At 47.4% G+C, this 24,863-nt stretch overlaps 2 protein-coding genes across 2 annotated transcripts in view; both read left to right on the top strand.

Annotated features, from left to right (window-relative positions):
* TLL2 (tolloid like 2) overlaps nt 1-24,863 on the top strand; it is a 183,156-nt gene that overhangs the window by 6,928 nt on the left and 151,365 nt on the right. The gene's annotated exons all lie outside the window — the stretch shown is intronic.
* On the top strand, nt 1,004-2,604 carry LOC121004993. The gene is made up of 2 exons (XM_040437477.1): nt 1,004-1,888; nt 1,920-2,604. The coding sequence occupies exons 1-2, from the start codon at nt 1,048-1,050 to the stop codon at nt 1,985-1,987; spliced, it is 909 nt and encodes a 302-aa protein (XP_040293411.1). The 5' UTR covers nt 1,004-1,047; the 3' UTR covers nt 1,988-2,604.

The raw sequence follows: 24,863 nt of genomic DNA, 5'->3' as shown, positions 1-24,863 counted from the left end.
CTACCACGTCCCCATTCATCATCTCTCTCAGAGGTATCTAAGATTTGCTATAAAGGGTCAAGACGGATCAATCCATCACTTTCAATATGTGGCCCTTCCCTTCGGTATCTCCTCGGCCCCCAGGGTCTTCACAAAAGTAGTAGTAGAGATGGTGGCCTATCTTCGTCAAGAGGGAATTACAATCATCCCATATCTCGACGACTTCCTGATTCTGGGCAAAACACAGTCCGAGAACCTCCGAGCTACGCAAAGATTCTCGGAATTCCTAAACAATCTCGGCTGGATCATAAATCTAAAGAAATCCACCCTAATCCCATCCAGGAGAATAAGGTTCCTGGGTGTGGAGCTGGACTCATCCCTGTTAAGAACCTTCCTCCCTCGGGACAAGGCCACGACTCTAGTGGAAAAGATCCGAGCATTTCAGAGGTCTCGCAGTTGCTCCATCCGGAAGGCCATGAGTCTCCTGGGAAGCTTAACAGCCTGCATCCCTTCGGTTGCCTGGTGCCAAGGCCACACAAGGGTGATCCAGAGTTGGATCCTAGGCATCTGGGACGGGAAGCAGGTAAGTCTGGACAAGACTTTCCGGATCCCGCAGGCCGTAAAAACAGACCTAGACTGGTGGAAAGAAAGAGGAAGACTGCTCGGAGGCCTACAGTGGCAGAAACATCCGGCAGTTCAGGTTATCACGGACGCAAGCCTCGGAGGCTGGGGTGCAAAGATTGGAGATCATCTTCTACAGGGCTCCTGGCCAGCCGAGATACGAGTCAAATCCTCAAACTACAGAGAGCTGTATGCAGTCCTGGAGGCGTTAGTAAGGGGAGAGAGTTTTTTAAAAGGGCAACACCTAAGAGTAATGTCCGACAACACCACAACGGTGGCCTATCTGCGACATCAAGGAGGGACAAGGTCACGGCCTTTGGGTGTGTTAGCAAGAAGAATCTTCTCCTGGGCAGAAGAGAACGTCTTATCTCTCTCCGCCATCCACCTAAAGGGCTGCGAAAATACCATAGCAGATTTCCTGAGCAGGAGGACGATAGATCCAGGAGAATGGTCTCTGAACAGGGACATCTTCCGGAAGATCTCGGAAAGATGGGGCCGTCCGGAGGTAGACTTGTTCGCCTCCAGAAAGAATGCGCAGGTGGAATGCTTCTGCTCCCTAAACCGGGAAGACAGACCCTGGGCAATCGATGCCCTATCGATACACTGGAATTGGAACCTGGCCTACGCCTTCCCCCCAATACCTCTTCTTCCCAGGGTCATCCAGAAACTCCTAGGGGAACCAACTACTCTGATCTTAATAGCCCCTTTGTGGCCGAAGAGGAGTTGGTTCTCCACTCTAAAACAGCTATCGCTGGAAGATCCATGGGAAATCCCTTTCCAGAAAGATGTTCTAGTCCAGGGCCCTCTACGTCATCCAGACCCCGGGATATTCAAACTGTCAGTCTGGATCCTGAGAGCGAGACATTAAGAAACAGGGGTCTTTCAGAAAAAGTGATATCTACCCTAAGGGCCAGTAGGAAAAATGTGACGTCTGCCATCTACCTAAAGATCTGGAAGAGATACTGTTCCTGGTTAGGAGTGGAGCGCCCAGACACCTCCTCCCCTCCCATCAATAGGATCTTGGATTTTCTACAGTGCGGCTTGGAATTGGGCCTAAGACCTAGTACCCTGAAAGTCCAGGTTTCTGCTCTCAGCTCCTTTTATGACTGCAGCCTAGCTAACCACAGATGGATCAGGAGGTTCTTTAGAGCGGTTTCAAGATTGAGACCCTCTCTGAAATCAAGGGCTCCTACTTGGGACCTTAACATAGTCCTAGAAGGCCTAACAAAACCTCCCTTCGTACCGTTATCAGAAATCTCTTTAAAACACCTTTCCCTAAAAACTGCCTTTCTAATTGCTATCACCTCAGCAAGACGTATTGGAGAGATCCAGGCCCTTTCTTGTAGGGAACCCTACCTCCAGATCACCCAAGATCACATCCGTTTAACTCTCGATCCAGGTTTTCTCCCAAAAGTAGTCTCTCCCTTCCATCGGGAACAGGAGATCTTTCTACCTTCCATCCCCAGATCTGAATCTTCAGGGTCTAGTGTTAATTTACATCTCTTAGATGTCAGGGATACAGTGATCCAGTACCTGGATTATACCAGGGATTTTAGGGTTGATGGCAATCTCCTTGTTCAGTTTTCGGGGAAAAATAAGGGAAAGAAACTAGCTAGGTCTTCCATAGCCAGATGGATCAGATCCACCATTGAATATTGTTACAGGTTCCAGAATATACCCAGTCCTGATAATGTTAAGGCCCACTCTACTAGGGCCACTGCCTCCTCTTGGGCTGAGAAAGGAGGAGTCTCGCTTGACCAGATTTGCAAGGCTGCAACCTGGTCAAGCACCAATACCTTTGTAAAACATTACCGTCTTAATCTTCCGGATTCGAATGAAACTCTTTTCGGCCGGAGGGTTTTACAGGCGTTATCCCCACCCTTTTAGTTATCTGTTATGTCTCAAGGTGGGCCGTCATGGTGGATGAAATGGAAAAACCGCAATTAGACTTACCGGTAATTCCGTTTCCTTGAATCCACCATGACGGCCCATACTATTCCCCTTCCCAAAAAAAAAAAAAAAAAAAAAGGGGAGATATATGCTTACGAATATATCTTTTCATACTTACGGATAGATAGGAGTTTAAGGGTATGGATTAATATCCTTTTACTTTTGTTCCACCTTTTCGGGTAATTGTAAAGCACTGAGGAGGTGGAGGGGTGGGGGGTTCTTAAACTCTCTATGTGTTCCTGCCCCTACAGAGGTCAAGGGTCAATCTCAAGGTGGGCCGTCATGGTGGATTCAAGGAAACGGAATTACCGGTAAGTCTAATTGCGGTTTTTTATTTATTTTTTCACATTTTTAAAGGTCTGCGCATTCGTAGACTGGGAAACCGGATCTGGTTTTCCGGAACACTGGGTAACAGATCCTGCATTAATACATTTCAATGGGAATTGATGCCAGATCCAGCATTCTGGCAAGTGTTCCGGAATTCTGACCGGAGAAAATACCGCAGCATGCTGCAGTATTTTCTCCGGCCAAATACCGTAAAGCAGGGGTGCACAACGTTTCCTGGTAGGGGGCCACATTGCCAGAATGAACCAATGACGAGGGCCGAAATTAAAATTTAAAGGTGTATTAACAACTGAAATATTGTACTTATGGCATATTGAACACACATTATATACCATTAATGTCTAGTTACACTTCCAGGACTCCCATTTAATGGCAGAAATACATGTAAGCAGCCACAAGACATAGGCATACATGTCTGTTACCAGATGGTTGGGGGCCGCACAGAATGGTATCAAGGGCTGCATGTGGCCCCCGGGCCGCAGGTTGTGCACCCCTGCCGTAAAGGGACTGGAGTGAAGACATCCTGATGCATACTGAACGGAATGATTTCCCCCCCCGGTATTGAGCCCCTGTGACGGAACTAAATACCGGAAAAGAATACTGCTAGTGTGAAAGTACCCTTAGCGATATCCCACCAATGTCTGAGATGGGAATACCTCTTTAAGGTGACCATTCATCTACTTAATTTCATCTAATGTGTATGAACAGGCACTAAATAATGGATCTTCTGGGGAACAATTGTTATGTAGACAAAGCAATATAGAATTAAACCCATGTTGGCTGTCCTTCAAACTGACCATACATGTTCGTTGACACCAGGCGAAGGATGAACCTTCTTTCATGTAGAGATTATTCATGGACTAGCTACTATCAACTACATATTTCACTTGGCAAAAGTTTTTGTCCTCGTTAAAATCATCGTTTTTTTAATAACTTAAAAGCGGGTGTTCACAAATGGCGATCCTTTCCACAAACTTCACAGCATAGGCTGGACCTGGGGTGATAATCATTAGGGATGAGCAAATCGACTCTGGTTCTAAATGGTACCTTGGAACCGAACCCGAGTTCAGGAAATGTTGTTCTTTTTTTTTTTAACAGTACAAATAATTTATGAAGTAATTATGCAAAGTCTCGCGAATGGATGATAGAAGAGGACAGCTAAAGAACGTTTGCCTTTTTTTTTTTTTAAACAATTTTGGGTTAATTAGAATTTCCCTTCAAGCTGTGCTACTGAAGGGTATTGTGAGTGCTGGACCGGCTCTGAATAGACTATAGTTCCAGGAAGTTCTGCACCTTACTGAGGTTTTTGAGCACATACAGAACGAGTTGTTGGACGTGTGCTGAGAATACGGCAATCATCCAGCACTTTAAAAGTCGTAGGAGGACACCTGTTATATAGCGCTTGTACTCGTTCCAGCAAATATATAGGGGATGGTGAATTTCCTGCATTTGGCTTTCATTGAAGCCTCTGGCAAAGTACTCCCTGTAGAGTCAGCATTGCTTTGAAACCTTCAATCAATGAGATCTGTGAGCTGTAGAGAAGAATTCTTGTAGGAAATCCTTGTGTTTAGAGGTATTCATTTCTAATGCTCAGTGACCCTTTGATAACTTCCTTGTTAGCAATGCTGGTGGATCACAGTGACTTCCTAATTAACTTCTCTTTGGAGGTTACACTGTAGGTGGGTCTTGTGGGGTTTTTACAATTCCCTGGAATGGTGCTCATGTGGATATTGCTGTCAAGTGGTGCAACTGGGACTCGTATATGGGATATTATACCCCATACTGTAAATATGGGGCCCATTCACCTGGCGGATTTTTGATGCGATTTCTGCCGTGGTTGTGCACTTTGAATGCCTCAGACCTGCTCGTGCATTAGCTATTGAATGGAGCTAATCTGTAAGTGGACACCTGCCGTGGCTTTAAACCTCAGGCCCAGGAGCTTCAGCTCAGCCTCCCATCACCTAGAATGGAAAGTGGACACCACACGGCTGCAGATGCAATTTTGGCTCTGTCCTTGCCAACGTACTGGCTGCAAACTCCACCTTGTGAACGGGCCCTAAGAATATCACAAGCCGCTGAGGATTCCCGCAGATTTATGAAACCCAGGATGGCTATTAACTATTTCATTTATAAAACTGGCACCTTGAATGTGTTCTTGTACCAAGATGCTGCTCTGGAACAGCTGTTTTGTGGAGGTCCAACGCCCCACACCCAACTAATCGGCTGTTCTTTGGGATAGGCCATCAATATGAAAATAGTGGACAACCTTTTTAGGCCTCATGCACACGACCGTTGTGGTCCGCTTCCGACCCCGCATTTTTTTGCGGCTCGGGTGTGGACCCATTCAGTTCAATGGGGCTGCAAAAGATGCGGACAGCACACGTTGCTCCGTTCTGTGGGCCCGCAAAAAAAAAAAAAAAATAGCATGTCCTATTCTTGTCCGTTTTGCGGACAAGAATAGGCATTTCTACAATGGGCCGCCCGTTCCGTTCCGCAAGTTGCGGAATGCACACGGGCGGGTTCCGTTTTGTTTCGCGGACCGCAAAAACGGAACGGTTGTGTGCATGAGGCCTTAAGGAGATGGATACAGCGCTTTGGCTTGGAAGATATCAGACAGCTTTCCTAGATCCTTAAGGAGCATATCTCTTAGGTTCTACAAAGAATAACTATGTACCTACCTACCATATGTGGATCTAGGACAATTGGGTGATACTTACAATTGCATCACTTCGCACTTTAATGTTTAGCGACTTCTCCCACCGAAACGTTCAGTTGACAGGATAACTCCCACTTCTGACTGCACATTTGGTTGGGATATGCAGCTAAGCATATCAAGATCATATTGCCTTCAAGAAGCTTTAAAACAATTAAAACAATTTTCAGCTGGAAGTTAAGAAATGTTAAACGGTTATTCTGATTCAAAAAGTCTTTTAATGGTTAAAAATAACCCACATTTTTGCATGCAGAAAATCCGCAACAAACTATATAAATCCGCACTATTTATTCCTGGTTTTGGTGCTTTCTTAATTATTATTTTTTTTCTTTTGTACTGTTTTATGCGTTTCTTTTGTTGCAGATTTTGTTTAACAACCCCATTGAAGCCTATGGGGAAAACCACTCAACATAAACATAAGGTATGAAATTGGGCAAACAATTGATATTCTGATTTCTGAATCCGCATGGCAGTTCCATGTCAGTGGTACATGAGAATTGTCAAACCTCATTCATTTTGCCGGTACACTAGTAATGTTGCATGTTAGGCCTCATGCACACGACCGTTGTGTGCATCCGCGTCCGTGGTTCCGTTTTCCGTTTTTTTTTCGCGGACCCATTGACTTTGGCAGCCGCATCCGTGATCTGTGTTTCCTGGCCGTGAAAAAAATATGACCTGTCCTATTTTTTTCACGGTCAACGGTTCGCGGACCCATTTAAGTCAATGGGTCCGTGAAATATCACGGATGCACACAAGATTGTCATCCGCGTCCGTGATCCGTGTCCGTTTTTTCCTATCATTTCAATGGCAAACTTGACTTAGATTTTTTTTTCATTTTTCATGTCCGTGGATCCTCCAAAAATCAAGGAAGACCCACGGATGAAAAAACGGTCACGGATCACGGACCAACGGAACCCCGTTTTGCGGACCGTGAACAAATACTGTCGTGTGCAGGAGGCCTTATGCTGTGGTTTTTCAAAACGAAAATCTGTGTGAAAAAAGTACAGAATTTTCAACACGTGCAGGTAGCCTAGAGAGGTACAACCACACGTATCCGAAAATACAGCAGAAAAGTTTGCTGCAGATTTGAAGAGGAGCTTTCACAGGAGCGGACATAATCGCATAACTAGCTGGCTGTGTAGGGCATACTAAAGTCGTGTTACAGCGCTTATGTTTTCTATGCGTTGCTCTGGTTTCCTGGGTATGTAAATTCATACCATTGGTACTGGGAGGGGGAGACGGCCCTGTTTCTCAAGGGGCGTCCTTTTTTACTGCAAGCCAGTCGCCCCTTCCCCGGGGCCACTATAAAACTGTTCTGCAGCAAAGAGGCAGTGTGCGCCAAAAGAATAGATTACATGTGCGTGGTCCCATGTCTCCATGTGTTGCCCTATAAAGTTCTAGAAGTATGGAAATATTCTACCTTAAGCTACCTGCACACGTTGCAGATTATGTAGCGTAATACAGTACCCTAAGGCTCAGTTCAGACCTGAGCGTTCTGAAAGGAGCGCTCTGTATGCGCGATTGTACGGGCGTTTACAATCGCGCATACAGAGACAAGCGTACACACAGTGTCGCGCGTTCCCGAAAGTCTATGTACGGGAACGTGCGACAAGCGCCCAAAAAAACGCTCCTGTACTTGTTTGAGCGTCGGGCGTTTTACAGCGCGATCGTACGCGCTGTAAAACGCCCAGGTGAGAACCATTCCCATAGGGAAGCATTGGTTTCTCCTTGTTGAGCGTTTTACAGCGCGTAGGAACGCGCTGTAAAACGCTCAGGTCTGAACTGAGCCTAAGGCTACTTTCACACTAGCGTTGTTTGAATCCGGCGTTCAATTCCGACACCAGAACTGCCCGCCGGATCCGGAAAAACGTGTGAAAACAGATTACATTTGAATCCTGATCAGGATTTTGATCACAATGAAAAAATGCATTGGAAAAAAACGGATCCGCCATTTATGGACTTTTTTTTTACTTTTTTTTTTTTTTTAAACATTTTTCGGGTTTAACATGCAAAAGCCAGATCCGGTTTGACGGAACACACTGCGCCGGATCCGGCATTAATGCAAGTCAATATGAAAAAGGCCGGATCCGGCGTTCAATCAAAAAGTGTTCAGGATTTTTGGACGGAGGTAAAAATACAACATGCTACAGTTTTCTGAAAAGCCTGATCAGTCAAAAAGATTGAACTGAAGACATCCTTGCATCCTGAACGGATTGCTCTCCATTCAGAATGCATGGGGATAAAACTGATCAGTTCTTTTCCGGATTTGAGCCCCTAGGACGGAACTCTATGCCGGAAAAGAAAAACGCTAGTGTGAAAGTACCTTAAATGAATGAGATTTGACGAGTCTGCAGTGTGGGTTTTACAATCCGCAGCATCTCGATTGTTTGATATTTTTTTTTTTTGTGCGGATTTCAACCTTTGCATTACAAATGGTGACACTAGGGCAAATCCACATAACAAAAAACAAGTAGTCCGTGTAGATTTTTGCAAGGATTTTGTGTAGAAATGCAGAGAAATCCCCATGAAAATCTGCACGGAAACTACGTTTGTAAACCTGCACCCGTTTGCAGGTAGCTTTAAAAGGGTTGTTTGGGTTCAGAGCTGAAACCGGACATACCCACACTTTCACCCAGACAGCCCCTCTGAGATGAGCGTCGGAGCATTTCGTGCTCCGCTGCTCTCCCTTGCCCTGGGCGATCCAGCGCAGGGCAAGGGCTTCTTTGTTTCCATGTTCACACTGCTAGGTGGAGGCTCCCGCCTAGCAGTGTATTCGGTGATGTCACTGGCTCTGATGGTTTGGACTTTAGCGTTTCCCTAACCGTTTTGTAGGCTAGCCCGCCCATCAGTACCGGTGACGTCACTGGGCTCACGGCTAGGTGGAAGCCTCCGCCTAGCTTACACTATGAAGAGCCCGGTACGTCACCGGCATGAAATGAGCTCTGAACCCAGACAACCCCTTGGAGGTTTTCATGCGGATTTCTCTGCGTTTCTACACAAATACCTTGCAAAAAATCGACATGTTACTTGGGGATTTTGATGTGGATTTGCCCCAGTTTCACAATTTGTAACGCAAAGGTTGAAATCCGCACTAAAAATCTACAGAAACAATTGAGATGCTGTGGATTGTGAAATCCACACTGCAAACTTGTCAAATCTGATTCATTTACTGGTAATGTATTGCGCTGCGTAATCCGTAACGTGTGCAGGTGGCCTAAGAGAATATCTCTATACTTCTGGTACTTTGTAGGGCCTATAGGACAACACATAGACATGGGACATGTACATTCTATTTGTAATGTATTCTTTTGGCATGCACTGCCTGTTTGCTGCAGTACAGTTTTATGGTATCCCCGGGGATGAGGCGACTGCTTTTCTGTAAATAGAATTGTCCCTTTTAAGTGCTCTTTGGAGCAGGAAGGGGACGGTATGTTGAGATATCAGATCTTTTGTCCTTGAGCTTATCACCTGCCCAGCTGTGAAAGGACTTGAGAAATTAGGCTACTTTCACACTTGTGTTTTGTGCGGATCCGTTCAGATAGCACAACTGTCTGCATCTGTTCAGAACTGATCCGTTTGTATTATCTTTTACATAGCCAAGACTGATCCGTCTTGAACACCATTGAAAGTCAATGGATGACTCAGTTTTCTGTTGTGCCAGGTTGTGTCCGAGAAAACTGATCCGTCCCCATTGACTTGCATTGTGTGCCAGGGCGGATCCGTTTGGCTCAGTTTCATCAGACAAGCAGTGTTTTGGTGTCTGTCTCCAAAGCGGAATGGAGACTGAACTGATGCATTCTGAGCGGATCCTTTTCCATTCAGAATGCATTAGAATGCCAACTGATCCGTTTTGGACCGCTTGTGAGAGCCCTGAACGGATCTCACAAACGGAAAGCCAAAACGCCAGTGTGAAAGTAGCCTCAGGTTGTCCTGTGCTGTTTACTGACTGCTCCCGACTGCTTTTTACCTTTTTATGACCACAATGCAGGAATGAAGAATTCATCAGGACACCCTGAGCCTTGCTGAAGGGAGCAGAACGATTGTGTATAGAGGACGTTGTGAAGCAATTGCTCTTTAATGGTGCAGCTATAAAAATTTCTTCTTGCTAAATTTTACAAATTGCCAATTGATTCTATAAAAATATTTCGCATGTTTGAGGGGAGGTCGATTTCAGTGAATTATGTTCTCCTTTTAATGACCATTTTTCATACAGTATTAATCAGATTTAAATTAACTTTATACTAGTCTTTAGTTACAGCCTGTAACTGGTCCAAAGCTGCACTCGCGATTCTGCAGTTGTTGGCGGCTCACGCCCATCGCTGCCTCGCTGTGTCTATTAGGAACATTACTCGTTGAACTACTACTCACATTTGCCTTCACTACATCTCCTTGTGTGCAACTGTACAGGTGCTTCTAACTGTTGGTCAGCTTCTTCTATAACACTGTGCTGCTGATCTCCTTTCCATGCCTGAGCAATCGGGTTCCTAGTGTTAGTTCCTTGCTAAGTTGCTTATTGGTTGTCTGTCCATGTACCGTCCTGTGCCTGCTTAACGTTGTGATGCTCTGCTGCTAGCCCTGATTTCAGACTTGTTTCTTGTGTGTGCCTGAACTCTGCCTGCTCTGATCTCGAACTATAACTAATGATCCCTCCTGTAGGCCAGCTGTAAATCATAACTGGACTACTGCAATAGGTCTGGTGACTCCCCTGCAGTGAAGTCCAGATCCTTGTACAGGGGTTAAAGGGTGAATATGTTCAAAATCAAATGGGTTAGTGGAAACAATGGCATTCAGAGCTGAAATCTACCAGTAGACTTTAATTTAAGCTTATTTAAATGTATGAGGTGGAACACGGGGATTATGTACAAACTCTCCTTTTTAAAAAGGTTTGCCCATCTGGGACATTGATGGCATATCGCTAGGATATGTCATCAATGACATGTAGTTGTGAGGATGTGTCCCTGCACAGGCTGACATTATTATCCAATCAGTGCAGTCAGTGAATGGGGCTGGGCTGCGATACCAAGCACAGCCGCAATCCAGTGTATAGTGCTGTGCTTAGTAAGGCTACTTTCACACTAGCGCTTTAGTTTTCCTGTATTGAGATCTGTCATAGGGGCTCAATACCGGGAAAAAATGCTTCAGTTTTATCCCCATTCATTGTCAATGAGGACAAAACTGAACAGAATGCTCCAAAATGCATTCTGTTGCGTTCCCATACTGGAGAGCAAACCGCTACATGTTGTAGTTTGCTTTCCATCCTGGGATGTGGAGCAAGACTGATCCGGCATGACCCCCAATGCAAGTCAATGGGGACGGATCCATTTTCTCTGCCTCAATGGAGTTCATGACTGCTCCGTCTTGGCGATAATACAACTGGATCCATTCATAATGGATGCAGATGGTTGTATTATCAGTAACAGAAGTAACGTCCAGTAAAAACGCTAGTGTGAAAGTAGCTTAAGTTGTGAGGGCCGTGGCCTCCTGAAACAGCTGATCCACAGTGGTGTTGGACCCCTCCAATCTGATGACCTATCCTCAGGATAGGTTATCAATATCACAATCTAGGGAAACTAATTTGATATAAAGAGCATGCCCTTTACGCAGCACTTTGAAGGTGTAAAATATTTTTTATTGTGACGCAAACCTTTTAAGACAGACTTTCATATGCATAAGTATTCAACCTCTGGAAGCTAATACTTTAATTGTAGAAAAAGTATACTGATGCAGGTCTGATGGGTTATGTCACTGTTAGCTTAGCACATACTGACGCTAGGGTTTTTGAGCAGTTTTGCCTGGAAAAATGGCCAAACTCCTTCAAGGTAGATGGGTTGGGTATTGATGTGCAGCAGTCCTCATGTCATTCCGCAGACTCTCGTTGACTGAGATCTTGACTGCCTATCTAGAACCCTGACTTGAACCCATTCAGTATTTCTGAAGATACCTGAACATGGCTGTCCCTTGACAGTCACCATCCAACCTGATGGAGCTTGAGAGCATCTGCTGAGAACAATGGCAGGTAATCTCCAAATCCAGGTGTGCAAACCTGGTGGCATCATACCAAATAAGACTGGAGGCTATAATTGCTGCCAAAGGGGCTTCACCTAAGTCCTGAGTAAAGGGTCTGAATACTTATATCAACGCAAGATTTTAGTTTTTCCTTTTTCAATTTGAATGCAGCATGAATATACATGAGTGAAATTGAGTAGCCAGGAGATAAAGGGCAGATCCAATACTAAGTAGGAACCCAATATCTCAATACCCATCATGGTTTGAGAATCCAGCAATGCCAAACCCATGAGCTGCCATAGATTTCTGACTTAATTTGCACCAGAAAACTGGTGTGAAAGAACATAAATTTGCCTTGGATGTTGGCCACTCCGTTTTCCCGCCCTTACTATGCCACTTTTGTAAAAAATGCCAAGGGCCAAATCGCAGCTTGCGACTTTTTAAAGCCTTTTTTCCTCTTGCCTCCACAACGGCATTGCCTGGAGGTTACTCCGCCTCTTCAGGGCAGGAAACCACTAGATCAGTGCAATAAAATGCCTCCTCCAATATCCTGTTCCAGTTGTTTCCTGTCCCTCAGGAGCACAGAAGAGTCGGTGCAGACAGAGCGCACAGCCTTTGGGTTTGTTATCCTGGTCCTTGTACCGGAGGGCTTATGCAGGGGGCAGAGACACTGGACTTACGGTTCTTGGTCCTTTCTACCCCTTAGTGTAAGTCCGGCAGATGCTGGCAACTCCAGGCTGTTGTCCCTGCTCTAGGAAGCGAGAGCAGGTGAGGTGGTGTTGGGGGGTGGAGGATCGCAGCCATTTTTGTTCCAGGGGATGCATGCGCACTAACTTTGAAGAGGCGGGAAGTCATCAGGCTGGAAGTGACGTCCACCGGCTGGTGTCCCCCACCGCTTTAAAAATGAGGAGGAGTGCTGAAATATGGCGCCCAGGCTCTGGAATCCGCAAGGCAGCGAGAGTGGGACTCTGGACCGTGCTGTATGTTCTTTCTGCCCCTTGGCTTAACGGTGGTATTGGTTATCCACCGCTCGACCCTTAACCATACTCCCCGCTATCCACTCCAAACCCCATAACCAACCCTCACCTCTATCACATCCCAACATGCCCTCCAAAATGACACACGGACACCTGGGTTGGAATAAATCGGCCACAGCAGCCGTCTTTTATTAACATATAACATAACATATAATAAATAACAATTCTCCACCCCCCCGAGGGGAAGTCCTTGAAGCCCCCAAACAACCGCAAATACCCCAGTGGGTTAGCCATCTTGCTTCCAGCCGTTGTCCTCCAGCTCAGAAGCACCACTGAATGGCCCCTTTAAAATCCGTCACCACTGGGAGTCCAGCCCCAACCATGGAGCCCTCCCAGCATCCTCCTCTGTGAATATGACCAACTTCAAGGACCTCCCCCCGACACCAACGCACAGACTTGACCGCCTTAAGTCTGCGCGTTCCTCCACAAACGCAAGGCCACTTCAATCCCCTCCTGGATTGCAAGGCTCCACATGTCCAAGCCAACCGCATTCAAATGCACCCCGTCCGCCCGCCAAAACCCCCCTACACCCTTCTCAAGCTCCAAATGCCTCACTGCCACAGCACCATTCCTGGCCATGAACCGTCCCATTGCCCGGTTCACCTTAACCCGTGCCCTATTAACACCTACCACTGAACGAGCATCCCTCCACACCTTCCTAGGGACAATATCGGACCATACCGTCACCATCCGCGGGAACAGGACCCACAACCGCAGCAAGTCAAATTTTATCCCTTGCAACAACTCCCGGAACGGCCGCGCCACCAGGTCGTTACCTCCCACGTGCAAAACTAAGACCTCGGGAGCCCTGTCTTGCCTTGCAAACCTGTGAACCTCCGGCAACACCCCAGCCCAAACCATACCTCTTCTCCCTATCCACCTCACCACCGCCACGGACCTCGAGAACCCCAGTTGCTGACCGTCCGGCCGAACCGCTGCCTGGACGGCCCCCCAAAAGACATACGAATGCCCGAGGATCCAAACTAGGGCCGGCACTGCATCTGCAACGAGAAACAAACCCAAGAACAAACAATAATGACATTGCATAACACCATCCACCTATCCTACCCCGACCACTCCCCCCGGCCGCTCCCTCACAGACTATGCAATCTAATGTACGATCTAAACCGCACAGACTCCCAACGACCAATTCTTTTTATAATTTCGTCGCCCAACCCCCACCTCGCCGCCTCCGTTGCCGCCCCAATCCTAAAAGAATGACTCGAGTACCCCTCCGGCCCCAAGCCCAAACGAACCAGGCATTTTGAAAAAACCGCCGCAAACTGAAAACGCGACAAAAAAAAAAAAAAAAAAAGAATTATCCTCATGCACCAACAGCGGCAACATCCCACTCCTCCTGTCCCCCCAGTAATCCCGTAAACTCCTCACTGGGCACATGGCGCAATCCGGGACCCCAAACAATACCACTCTCCGACCCCGACCTTCCGCATCCGTCTTGGACCGGCGAATAACGAATTCCAGTCTGTCCTGGAACAACTCCACATCCGCCATCTGTAACCCCCCCAGCCTTACGCACTGACGGACTCACCAACTCCCCCACCCTTAACGCCCCAAAGAATGCCAAGGAAAATGCCAAGCGGAACAACCGAACCTCTGAGGCGGAAAAACACCCCCCCCCCCCCCCAGCTGCTCCCCCAACTTCAACAATAACCCGAAGGACACCGGTCTCCTGTTATCCCCCCCCCGTACTCGCCCTTCGCCACCCTTTCATCGCCCGCATTACCAAAAATGACTTAGTTACATCCGGCAGCTGCCTACACTTAAAACCGAATGCCAAACCGGCCATGCAATTATTCATCCTTGACACCGACCACCCCTCTTCCCTACAGTGCCCCACAAACAACAACATTGGGACCTCTAACTCCCCTTCCCCCACACCCAACTTACTGCACCAATCCTCCCAGTACTGCCATGATTTCCGATATAACGCCCACGTCCTAGGTGCCAGCGATGCCTTAATAAGATTTGCTACCGTTCGTCCAGTACCTCCCATAGACAACTCGGGCATTCCCTCCCAAACTCCTCCGCCTCTGGAGCCAACTGCCGGAAACGGTCCCACTGTGAACGAGAGAATCAGCGACCCCGTTATCCACTCCCGGTACATGAACCGCCACCACCCAAGCATTGATCAACAGACACTCCAACACCAAACGTTGCAACAACCTCACCACCAACTCCGACGAAGCCGACAACCCATTAATCGCCTGCACCACCCCTAGGTTATCACAGTGGAACCGTACCTTCCTATCTCGGAACTTGTCACCCCACAAAACCACCGCCACTACAATAGGAAACAGCTCCAACAAAGCCACGTTCTTCACCCAGCCTCGCTCTACCCAACTGTCAGGCCACTGACCCGCACACCACTGCCCCGGCAATAAACCCCAAAGCCCTTGCTACCCGCTGCATCCGAAAACAACTCGAAATCAAAAGAATTCACCACATCACCCATAAACAACGAGCGACCGTTATAACGCTCCAGAAAGGAACTCCACACCCTCAAGTCCGCTCAACTCCTTACCTAAACGCACATAATGATGAGGCGAAATCACCCCCCCCCCCCCCCCCGTCGCCATAGCCAACCTCCTACAGAACACCCTCCCCATAGGCATGATTCGGCAAGCAAAATTGAGTTTCCCGAGCAGCGACTGCAGTTCCCGCAACTGCAATTTCTTTAAATGAGACGCCCTTGCCACCTCTCCCCTCAAATCCTCTAACTTATCGAAGGGCAACCTACATTCCATCCTACCCGAGTCAATCACTATCCCTAAAAAACTAAATTCTGTAACCGGCCCTACCGTCTTGTCCGTAGCCAACAAGACCCCAAACAACGACTCTAAAGTATGCAACAATAAAGCGCACACCCTAGAACCCGACGGACCAATACATAGGAAATCGTCTAGGTAATGAATGATGGATTCACACCCCGCCGAGTCCGCCACCGCCCATTCCAAAAACGAGCTAAACGCCTCAAAATACGCGCAGGACAGGGAACAGCCCATAGGCAGGCACCTGTCCACAAAAAACTCCCCCCCCCCCCCCCCCCCCCCCCCAATAACATCCCAACAAGTGTAAACAGTCTGGGTGCACCGGTAACAACCGAAACGCCGCCTCGATGTCAGTCTTTGCTAACAGCGCCCCCCTCCCAAACTTCTTAACCCACTGCACTGCCGCATCAAATGAGGTATAGACCACCGAACACAAGGCGGGGTCAATACCGTCATTGATCGACGAGCCTTTCGGAAAAGACAGATGGTGGATAAGCCGAAACTTACCCACCTCCTTCTTCGGAACCACCCCCAATGGTGACACCCGCAAATTCGGCAATGGTGGAGCCGAAAAGGGGCCCGCCATCCTGCCTAGACTGACCTCCTTGCCCAGTTTCTCAGCCACCACCTCCGGATGCTCCAATGCTGACCTCAAATTTTTTTCTAAGCAAAACCGCTTCACACTGAACAAACGGGAGCCGAAAACCAACTGAAAACCCATCCCACAACAACGCCGCCGCCTCTCTATCCGGATACCTGTCTAGAAACGGGCCCATCCTTCCCAGACGTACCGGCGTCTCCCCCTTTGCTATTGAAATCCCCCCCCCCCTCTGTCTGTTCCCCCTAAAGCATCGCGCTGCACCGTGAGCCCCTCCACACACTGAGCACTCGTGCTTGAATTTGCACTTGGCTCCGAATTTACATGTTCCATCATTAAATGCGAAACATAGCCCCTTTGCTAACGCTGACCCAACATTAGACTGCCCACTACCTCCTGCCTCCCCCCGAAAGGACTGGCCCTGTCTCACCGGCGCAGTAACCTTCAACCACAAAGCTATATCTTTGTGGTCCCACTTAATCTCTGGCCTCACCGCCTTCCGCTGCCGGAACTGTTCATCGTACCGCAGCCACGCTATTCCCCCATACACCCTGTACGCCTCCCCAACTGCATCCAAATAGCAGAACAACGCCGAACAGCACTCCGGCGCCTTCTCCCCAATTACGCTCGCTAATATCGCGAACGCCTGCAGCCAGTTTGCAAACGTACGCGGTATCAGGCGGTATCTTCGCTTCTCTTCCTCCTCCTTCTTACCCTCATCCCGTCTCACTCTATCCAAATTAAATTTATCTAGAGGAAGCAAAGAGAAAATCTCTACATACTCCCCCCTCCAAATCTTTTCCCTCACCTCCTGCTTCAAATGAGCCCCCCAAGGGCCCTCAAAGCACACATAAACTTCACCCCTTGCCCTATCATCCAACCGAACCGTCTCCTCCTCAACCGCACCCCCCGCATGCGTCTGCACCGACGACGACACAGTCCCACCACTCACACTGGCCCCCCCCAACCACGCTCGCTTCCCCAGAGGGCCCGGACACCCCCCACGCTGGTAACGGAGACGCCCCCCCGCACCCCATCCCGCAAGCAAACCTGCCAGCCCCCCCCCAACAACTGCCCTAAACCTCTGCTAACATCTACTGGGGACCCCCCAACACCCCCAGCCCCCCCAACAAACTGTGCTAGTGTTCCCCAAGAGGCCTCACCTGGGTGCTGTGTCCCCACCAGCCGACAATCCGGACTCCAGCAGCTCCCTCCTCTGCGTTGCCGCCTCATCTTCAAGTCCCCTAGCCAGGCCCAGGCTAGAGACGTTAGGCCCTCCATCTTCTTGGGCTGCGATGGAGTGGGCGGGGCTTCCTCCTATGCGCACCGAGATCACTGAAGACAGGGGCCTGCTGCCGGACACCGGAACGACTGCAGCAGCCCCGCTCCTCCCGCCGACCTGTCCACGCCGAGGGGTCTCAACCTCCGGTCCTGGGCTGACGACCCCCGCTCCTGGTCCTTCTCCCACGCTGTCAATCACTGCAGAACGAGGTGACCGGGCCCGGCCACCCCGCAGGCTCCGCCTACTGTTCGGATTCCTCCCACGCCGGGGGGTACTGGAGGAAGCTTTCCCCGCCGACCCCCGGCGTGGAGGGTCCCTTGAGGGGCTCCGCTTGCGGCGCTGAGCCTTGTGAGGGGGCTGGGCAGACTGAGAAGCCTGCGGGCTATAGCGCGCCGGCGGCCTGGCCCGCCGCGGCCGGAATAACTCTGGCTGAGGCCCAGCTGGAGCCTCAGCCGCCCCCTGGAGCATCTGCTGTACCTGCGCCTGAATCCAGTCGGCGCCGCAGACCTCCGCTGCTGCCCTGAAACGAGCGATGGTCTCCTCCAGCTGCTCCATTTCGGTCACCAGCTCAAGCGCAAGGTACCCGCTCTTTTGGATCCTGACAAAATGGCCCCCGGTCTCACCTCAGCTACCCTATTTAACCCTATAGCCACACCCTTAAGCTTAAACCACCCAATCCCCCCACTTCCAACGATTCCTCCTCCCATCCCCACTAACTCCACCTAACCTATACACTGGGGTCTCCCTAAACCAAACCCCCGTCATGATGCCCTCCCCTAAGGCTGCGCGCCCAGTCCGGCCATGACTTTCTCACAAGGTGTGCCATGTCCCTGGTATCTGAAGGAGATGTTGGCCGCAAATCATCTGATTCTCCAGTCCGGTAAGCCTCCTCCAGGAGGGTCCATAATTTTTGTCAACTTGTATATTCACTGGGTGATAGTACCTGCATACAATCTGCTCATAGGTGATGGCTTATACTTCCTCATTTTTTTGATGGCTAAGAGTCTCCTTTGCTCTCCACGGGCTTTTGAGCTCTCTTTGCCCTATAATGCAATCACAAAAGAGATGCGCTATTTGTAAAAAGACCCTTCCTGCTTCCACTAAGAAATGTCAGAAATGCACAGACAAAGTGGTCTCGGAGGAATCCCCTTCCTTAATTCAGCATGAGAACATTGATTAAGGAGGAACTGTGGGGGCAGTGGTTGACGCTAAATTCGCCATGGCTATCCCAGGACCATCCACATCAAAATCTCTATCACAAGTTGTTGAAGATAGTGATTCAGAGTTAGACTAAGGTAAAATCTTCTCTGATGCGGGTTCAAGTAAAATGGATGACGCAGCGGGTCGTCAGCTTTGCTCGATCGAAGAGACTGAGTCCCTTCTAATAAACATCAGAGCCACCAATAATTGAGAAGACACCAAAGAGCCCTTTTCAGTCCAGGACCAAATGTTCCTTGGCTTAGGCAATAAAAGTAAGAGTTTCCGGTCCATAATATAAGAAATATGACATGCAGTGAATGGAGAGATCCTGAAAAAAGACAAATAACATCAAAACTGTTTAAAAGAAAATATCCTTTTACAGGTGTTTGGGATAAAGCCCCCAAGGTGGATGCTCCTATTGCGAAAATTTCTAAAAAATCTTCACTACCCTTTTGAAGACATTGGATTACTTAAAGACCCGATTAGATAAAGTGTGAAGCCCTTCTTAAAAAAAAAAAAGCATGGGAATCTTCTACAGCCACCATCTAAAAATTGTTTTTTAATGCATGTAAATGAGCCTCTAGGAGCAACGGGGCGTTGCCTTTACTCCTAGACGCTCCACTTTTTTTACAACTGCCCCGCCTACTCCACTTGGATTTGAAGGCGTTATGTTTTCTAGAGATCGACCGATTTTATCGGTTTTACCGATATTGGCCGATATTCAGGATTTTCAAAGTTATCTGTATCTGCATCTAACCTTGACGATATGCCGATAACGAATTGAAATCCATGTTCCCTCAGCAGCACGGGGGAGGAGGAAGCGGTGTCCCCCGAGACGCTGCCACCAATGAGGAGAAGGGGAGGGGCTGTGGCTGCTGCACCACCAATGATAACTCGCTCCAATCAAATTCAACAGGAGGCAGAACCCTTTAGCCACACCCGACCTCTATGAGCGGTATCTGCAATATGCGGCAGTTAACCCCTGCCACACCTGAGGGGTTAACTGCCGCAGATCGCAGATACCGCTCATAGAGGTCAGGTGCGGCTATATGATTCTGCAGCCAGCACCTGCCTCCTGTATTTGAATTGATGGGCGAGTCCTCTGCATTGGTGGTGCAGTGTGCGCCCCCCACCCAAGCCCCCAGTATTAAACATTGGTGGCAGTGGCCACAGGGTCCCCTCTCCCCTCCTCATTGGTGGCAGCTTCTGATCGGAGCCCCAGCATTGTAATCCTGGGGCTCCGATTGGTTACCATGGCAGCCAGGAACCTACTGAAGCCCGGGCTACCATAGTCGGCTCCCTGCTGCTGTGTGTACTATGCACAGGGCAGCAGGGAGAGTGAAGTCTTATTCACCCTAATAGAGCTCTATTGGGGTGAATAGGACAAGGGATGTAGTCCATAAGGGGGCTAATAGTTAGTAAAAAAAACAAAAACACCAAAGTATAAATGAAAGAGCTTTACAAAAAAAAAGCTAAATGTTAACAATAAACAAACATGTTAATTTTCAGCAGATTTGTGTAGGAATTTATTTTTATATTTTTTCAAAAATAACTGCACAGAATATCGGTATAAATTATCAGCCATCAGCCTGAAAGTTCACAAATTATCGGTATCTGATCTTAAAAATCAATATCTGTCGATCTCTAATGTTTTCTATGTCTGGCCCTGTCTATCACAGTACAGAGGGTGCGGCAGTTGTAGAGAGCAGATCCTCTAGGTGTAATGGCAACTCCCCCATTGCTCCTAGAGTCTTATTTGCATATATATATTTTTTATCAGCAATGCGGGCACGTATGAATAGAGATGAGCGAATTTCCGGTTATGAAATTCATTCACGCTTTGTTTACTGGTAAAAGGTGAATTGCGTTATGGATTCTGTTACCATGGACCATAACGCAATTCTGTGACCGAATGCGTAACGGAATGCCTTTAGAGGTATTCTGTTATTCATTCCGTCAGAATAGAAGTCTATTGGCTGAATAACTAACTGATCTGGTCCCTTTCCGTTATGCAGGGGAGTTCTCTCCTGCATAACGGAAACAGGACAGATCCGTTATGCAGCCCATAGACTTCTATTATGACGGAGTGAATAACGGAATACCTCTAAAGGCATTCTGTCATGGAATTGCGTTATGTCCTGTGGCAACTGTGTATCCATAACGCAATTCACCTTTTTACCAGTAAATGAAGTGTGAACGAATTTCATAACCGGAAATTCGCTCATCCTTTTTTTTTTTTTTTGTCCCCGGCCTCTCCATAACTTTGACGCTTCCTGCACCAGTTCTAAATGTAAGGGTCCATTTCACACGTCCGCAACGTGCTTTTGCAGATCCGCAAAACACTGACAGCGGCAATGTGCGTTCCACATTTTGCGGACCGCACATTGCCGGCACTAATAGAATATGCCTATTCTTGTCCGCAATTGCGGACAATAATAGGATATGTTCTATTTTTTTTTTTATGGGAACGGAATTGCGGACCCGGAAGTGCGGGTCCGCAATTCCGTGTCCGGGTAGCACATCGTGCTGCCCCATAGAAATGAATGGGTCCGCAATTTCGTTCCGTGTGTGAATAGACCCTAAGACTGCTTTGGAGCTGTCTTACATTTTAGACCATTTTCTATCATTTCTCCGTGTAGAAAATGTCAAATAAGACAGGCCTGTCCCCTTGCACACCCACAATTTTAAAATTGGCTTGAGCGAGGCGAAGTTGCAGATAGCTGCGCAACTAAACATTGCGCCACCATCTGTGCCAGAAATGCGCCTAATTTACGTGTATTTCAGCTTAGAAAATGACCCCCATAGTGTTATCACTTGTGTATAACACACGGGCATCGTATTCTGAAAGTTTAGGTATGTTTTAACATTTGCTGAGAACGTACCTCTGCCTCCCAATATTTCTTCTTACAAACTTAGGCCACTTTCACACGAGCGAGTTTTCTGCACGGGTGCAATGCGTGACATGAACGCATTGCACCCGCACTTAATCCGGACACATTAATTTCTATGGGGCTGTGCACACTAGCGGTGATTTTCACGCATCACTTGTGCGTTGCCTGAAAATCGCAGCATGTTCTATATTCTGTGTTTTTTAACGCAATGCAGGCCCCATAGAAGTGAATGGGGCTGCGTGAAAATTGCAAGCAGGTGTGGATGCGGTGTGATTTTTCACGCACGGTTGCTAGGAGACTATCGGGATGGGGACCCGATCATTATTATTTTCCCTTATAACATGGTTATAAGGGAAAATAATAGCATTCTTAATACAGAATGCATAGTACAATAGGGCTGGAGGGGTTAAAAAATATAACTCGCCTTAATCCACTTGATTGCGCAGCCCGGCTTCTCTTCTATCTTCATCTTTGCTGTGCACAGGAAAAGGACGTTTGACGTCACTGCGCTCATCACATGGTCCGTCACCATGGTAAAAGATCATGTGATGAGCGCAGTGATGTCATCAAAGGTCCTTTTCCTGTGCACAGCAAAGAAGACAGAAGAGATGACGGGCTGCGCAATCAAGTGGATTAAGGTGTTATATTTTTATTTATTTTTTTAACCCCTCCAGCCCTATTGTACTATGCATTCTGTATTAAGAATAATCAAATCTACACAACACCTAACCCAAACCCGTACTTCTGTGAAGAAGTCCGGGTCTGGGTACCAAACATGCCGAATTTTCTCACGCGCGTGCAAAACTCATTACAATGTTTTGCACCCGTGCAGAAAAAATGCAAACATGGAACGCAATCTCAGTGAAAACGGACTTGTTTTAGTGTCAAAATCGCACCATTTTCCCTGAACGCATCCGGCCCCAATCCGCAACGCCTGTGTGAAAGGGGCCTTACACTTTCTGGAAGATGCTTGCAGAGCTCTTAGATTACCAGCTTTTCTGTCAATTTTGTTGGCTTATTGAACTCTCACCCGTCCTTGGCCTCCAATATTTACCAGTTATTTATTTTCTTTACTTTGCACAAATTATTAATAGAGCATTAATGCTGGAACCAGACATGTCTGTAATGTTGTAGATTTGCTTTTTCCATATTTGACCAGATTTAAGTAAAACTTGGATTTTTGCTACAATATAAATAGATTGTATGCAGATTAGGTTATTGTATTATTTTATAGATTTTGGGCTTAGCTGATCCCTATAATGTAGTAGCTTTTTTTATTTTATTTTTTTATTATAGCATACAATTAACAGAAAATCCTATAAGCTAAGCTCAGTGTTGCATAAGAGTGGACTATCTCTTAGGTAGGATGTAATTAGGGATGAGCGAACTTATGTTTTCAAGTTCAGCATACAAGGTTTGGGTTATCGAAGAATTCCGTTATGGATTCCGCTACCACGAACCATAACTTATGGTCCGTGGTAGTGGAATCCATAACTGAATTCTTAGATAACCCGAACCTTGTACACTAGGCTTGAAAACACAAGTTCGCTCATCCCTATAAGTAAGGTATAGGAGTGCCAGGGTGGTGGTGATGGATGGATAGACCATCAGTGTTTTTTTTTTTTTGTATACCCAGAATACCCCCTTTTTAAAGGGAACATATCACATTGAAAATGCTATCCAGTCTACCGGCATCGCTTTGTACTGTTTCATCTGAATAAATTAGAATATCATCGAAGTTAATTTCAGTAATTTAATTCAGAAAGTGACACTTTTATATTTAGATTTATTACACAAAGAGCGATCTATTTGAAGTGTTTATTTGTTTTAATGTTTATTATGGCTTACAGCTACTGAAAACCCAAAAGTCAGTATCTCAGAAAATTGGAATATTCTGGAAAAGTTCAATATTGTGGTCCTATGATGTCACACTAAGCTTTTAAATGGTCCCTCAGTCTGGTCCAGTAGGCTACACCATCATGGGAAAGACTGCTGACTTGACACCCTCCACAAGGAGGGGAAGCCACAAAAGGTCATTGCTAATGAAGCTGGCAACAGTGATAACTGCAGCCTTGAAAGGATTGTCAAGAAAAGGACATTTCAAGAATTTGGGGGATATTCGCAAGGAGTGGACTAAGGCTGGAGTCGGTGCTTCTAGAGCCCCCACACAATTGTCACATTCATTGTATCGGGTCACTCATGACCCAGAGACGACGTTGGCAGCGTTTTACCTGGGCTAAGGAAAAAGGACTGGACTGTAGCTCAGTGGTCCGAAGTCCTGTTTTCAGATGAAGGTAAACTTTGCGTTTCACTTCTGGAGTACTGATGGAAATCTCTGCTCTTTCTGTGCTTAGTAGTCCACTGGGCAGTCTCGCTCAGCGGTTCTCAGCCTTCCAAATGTGAGCATGCAAACGGGGGTGGCTGTAAATCAAGTATTATTGGGACCACAGACTGGACGCTTAAGCACAGAAAGGGCAGGGATTTCAACGATAACTTTTTTTCCTATAAAGTAGGGGTGCACAACCTTTTTTGGTCTGAGGGCCGCATTGTCACATTGCTCTATTTCAAGGGGCCGCAATGTACACAGGCCGATGTAAAGTGACTGGGGGGGAATGATCGCTATCACAGTCATTCCTCCATTTAGTTACATTGACTATGAGTAGCACATTCCTGATCACACAGATGTGCGGCTCGATTATACTGCAAGTTATCATGAGTGAGTGTCCCTATGAAGACGCATTTCCAGTAATTGACCTGAATATCTCGCTGCTGGCCCTAGAAAAATACTAACAGTGGCCCCGTTTTGTAGTCGGGTACAAATTAATGGAAGTCCGGGCCAGCAATACCATATTGTGGCACATTATACCGCCCCATAGTTCATCACACAATACTGCCCCCATGAGCACAAAATACATCCCCAAAAACTCTCACTGGTTGGCTGTGAGGAGGGCCCAGGCAGCCCCCCAGGAAATTTCCCTGTGAGATCTATGGCTATTCCACCCTGGCTTAAAGGGATTTCCCAGTAAGAATGAATTTTTAACAAGTTCTTGCAGCATGGCCCCTGAAACCAAAGAGTTACACTTACCTGCTCCCAACGCTTATTACACCTGTCAGTGCATGGCCAATCACTGGCTTTAGCGGTGATGTGGCCACAAGCAGCGTGTCACTGCTGCAGCCAGTCATTGACTGGAGTGGTGTATGTGACAATGGTCATGCACGGACAGGTGTAACAGTGCAGGAACCGGAAGATGGGGGCGTGGAGCAGGTAAGTATGCATCTTCTGGTTCAGGGGCCAAGCTGCAGGAACTTGTTCATAAATCAGTGATTTCCCTCACTGCAGAGGCCGTGCTCCCTGGTTATTACCACCTCCTGCCAGTTACAGGCGCCCTGCAATAACCAGTAAGTACTTTCTCTTTCTAGTGGGGAAAGCGATTATTGGTTAACACTTTAAT

The sequence above is a fragment of the Bufo bufo genome, chromosome 6 (genome assembly GCF_905171765.1).
Source record: "Bufo bufo chromosome 6, aBufBuf1.1, whole genome shotgun sequence".
In the NCBI taxonomy this organism is placed as follows: Eukaryota; Metazoa; Chordata; class Amphibia; order Anura; family Bufonidae; genus Bufo; species Bufo bufo.
The sequence above is the reverse complement of the archived record's forward strand: the minus strand, read 5'-3'. Positions and strand labels throughout refer to the sequence as shown.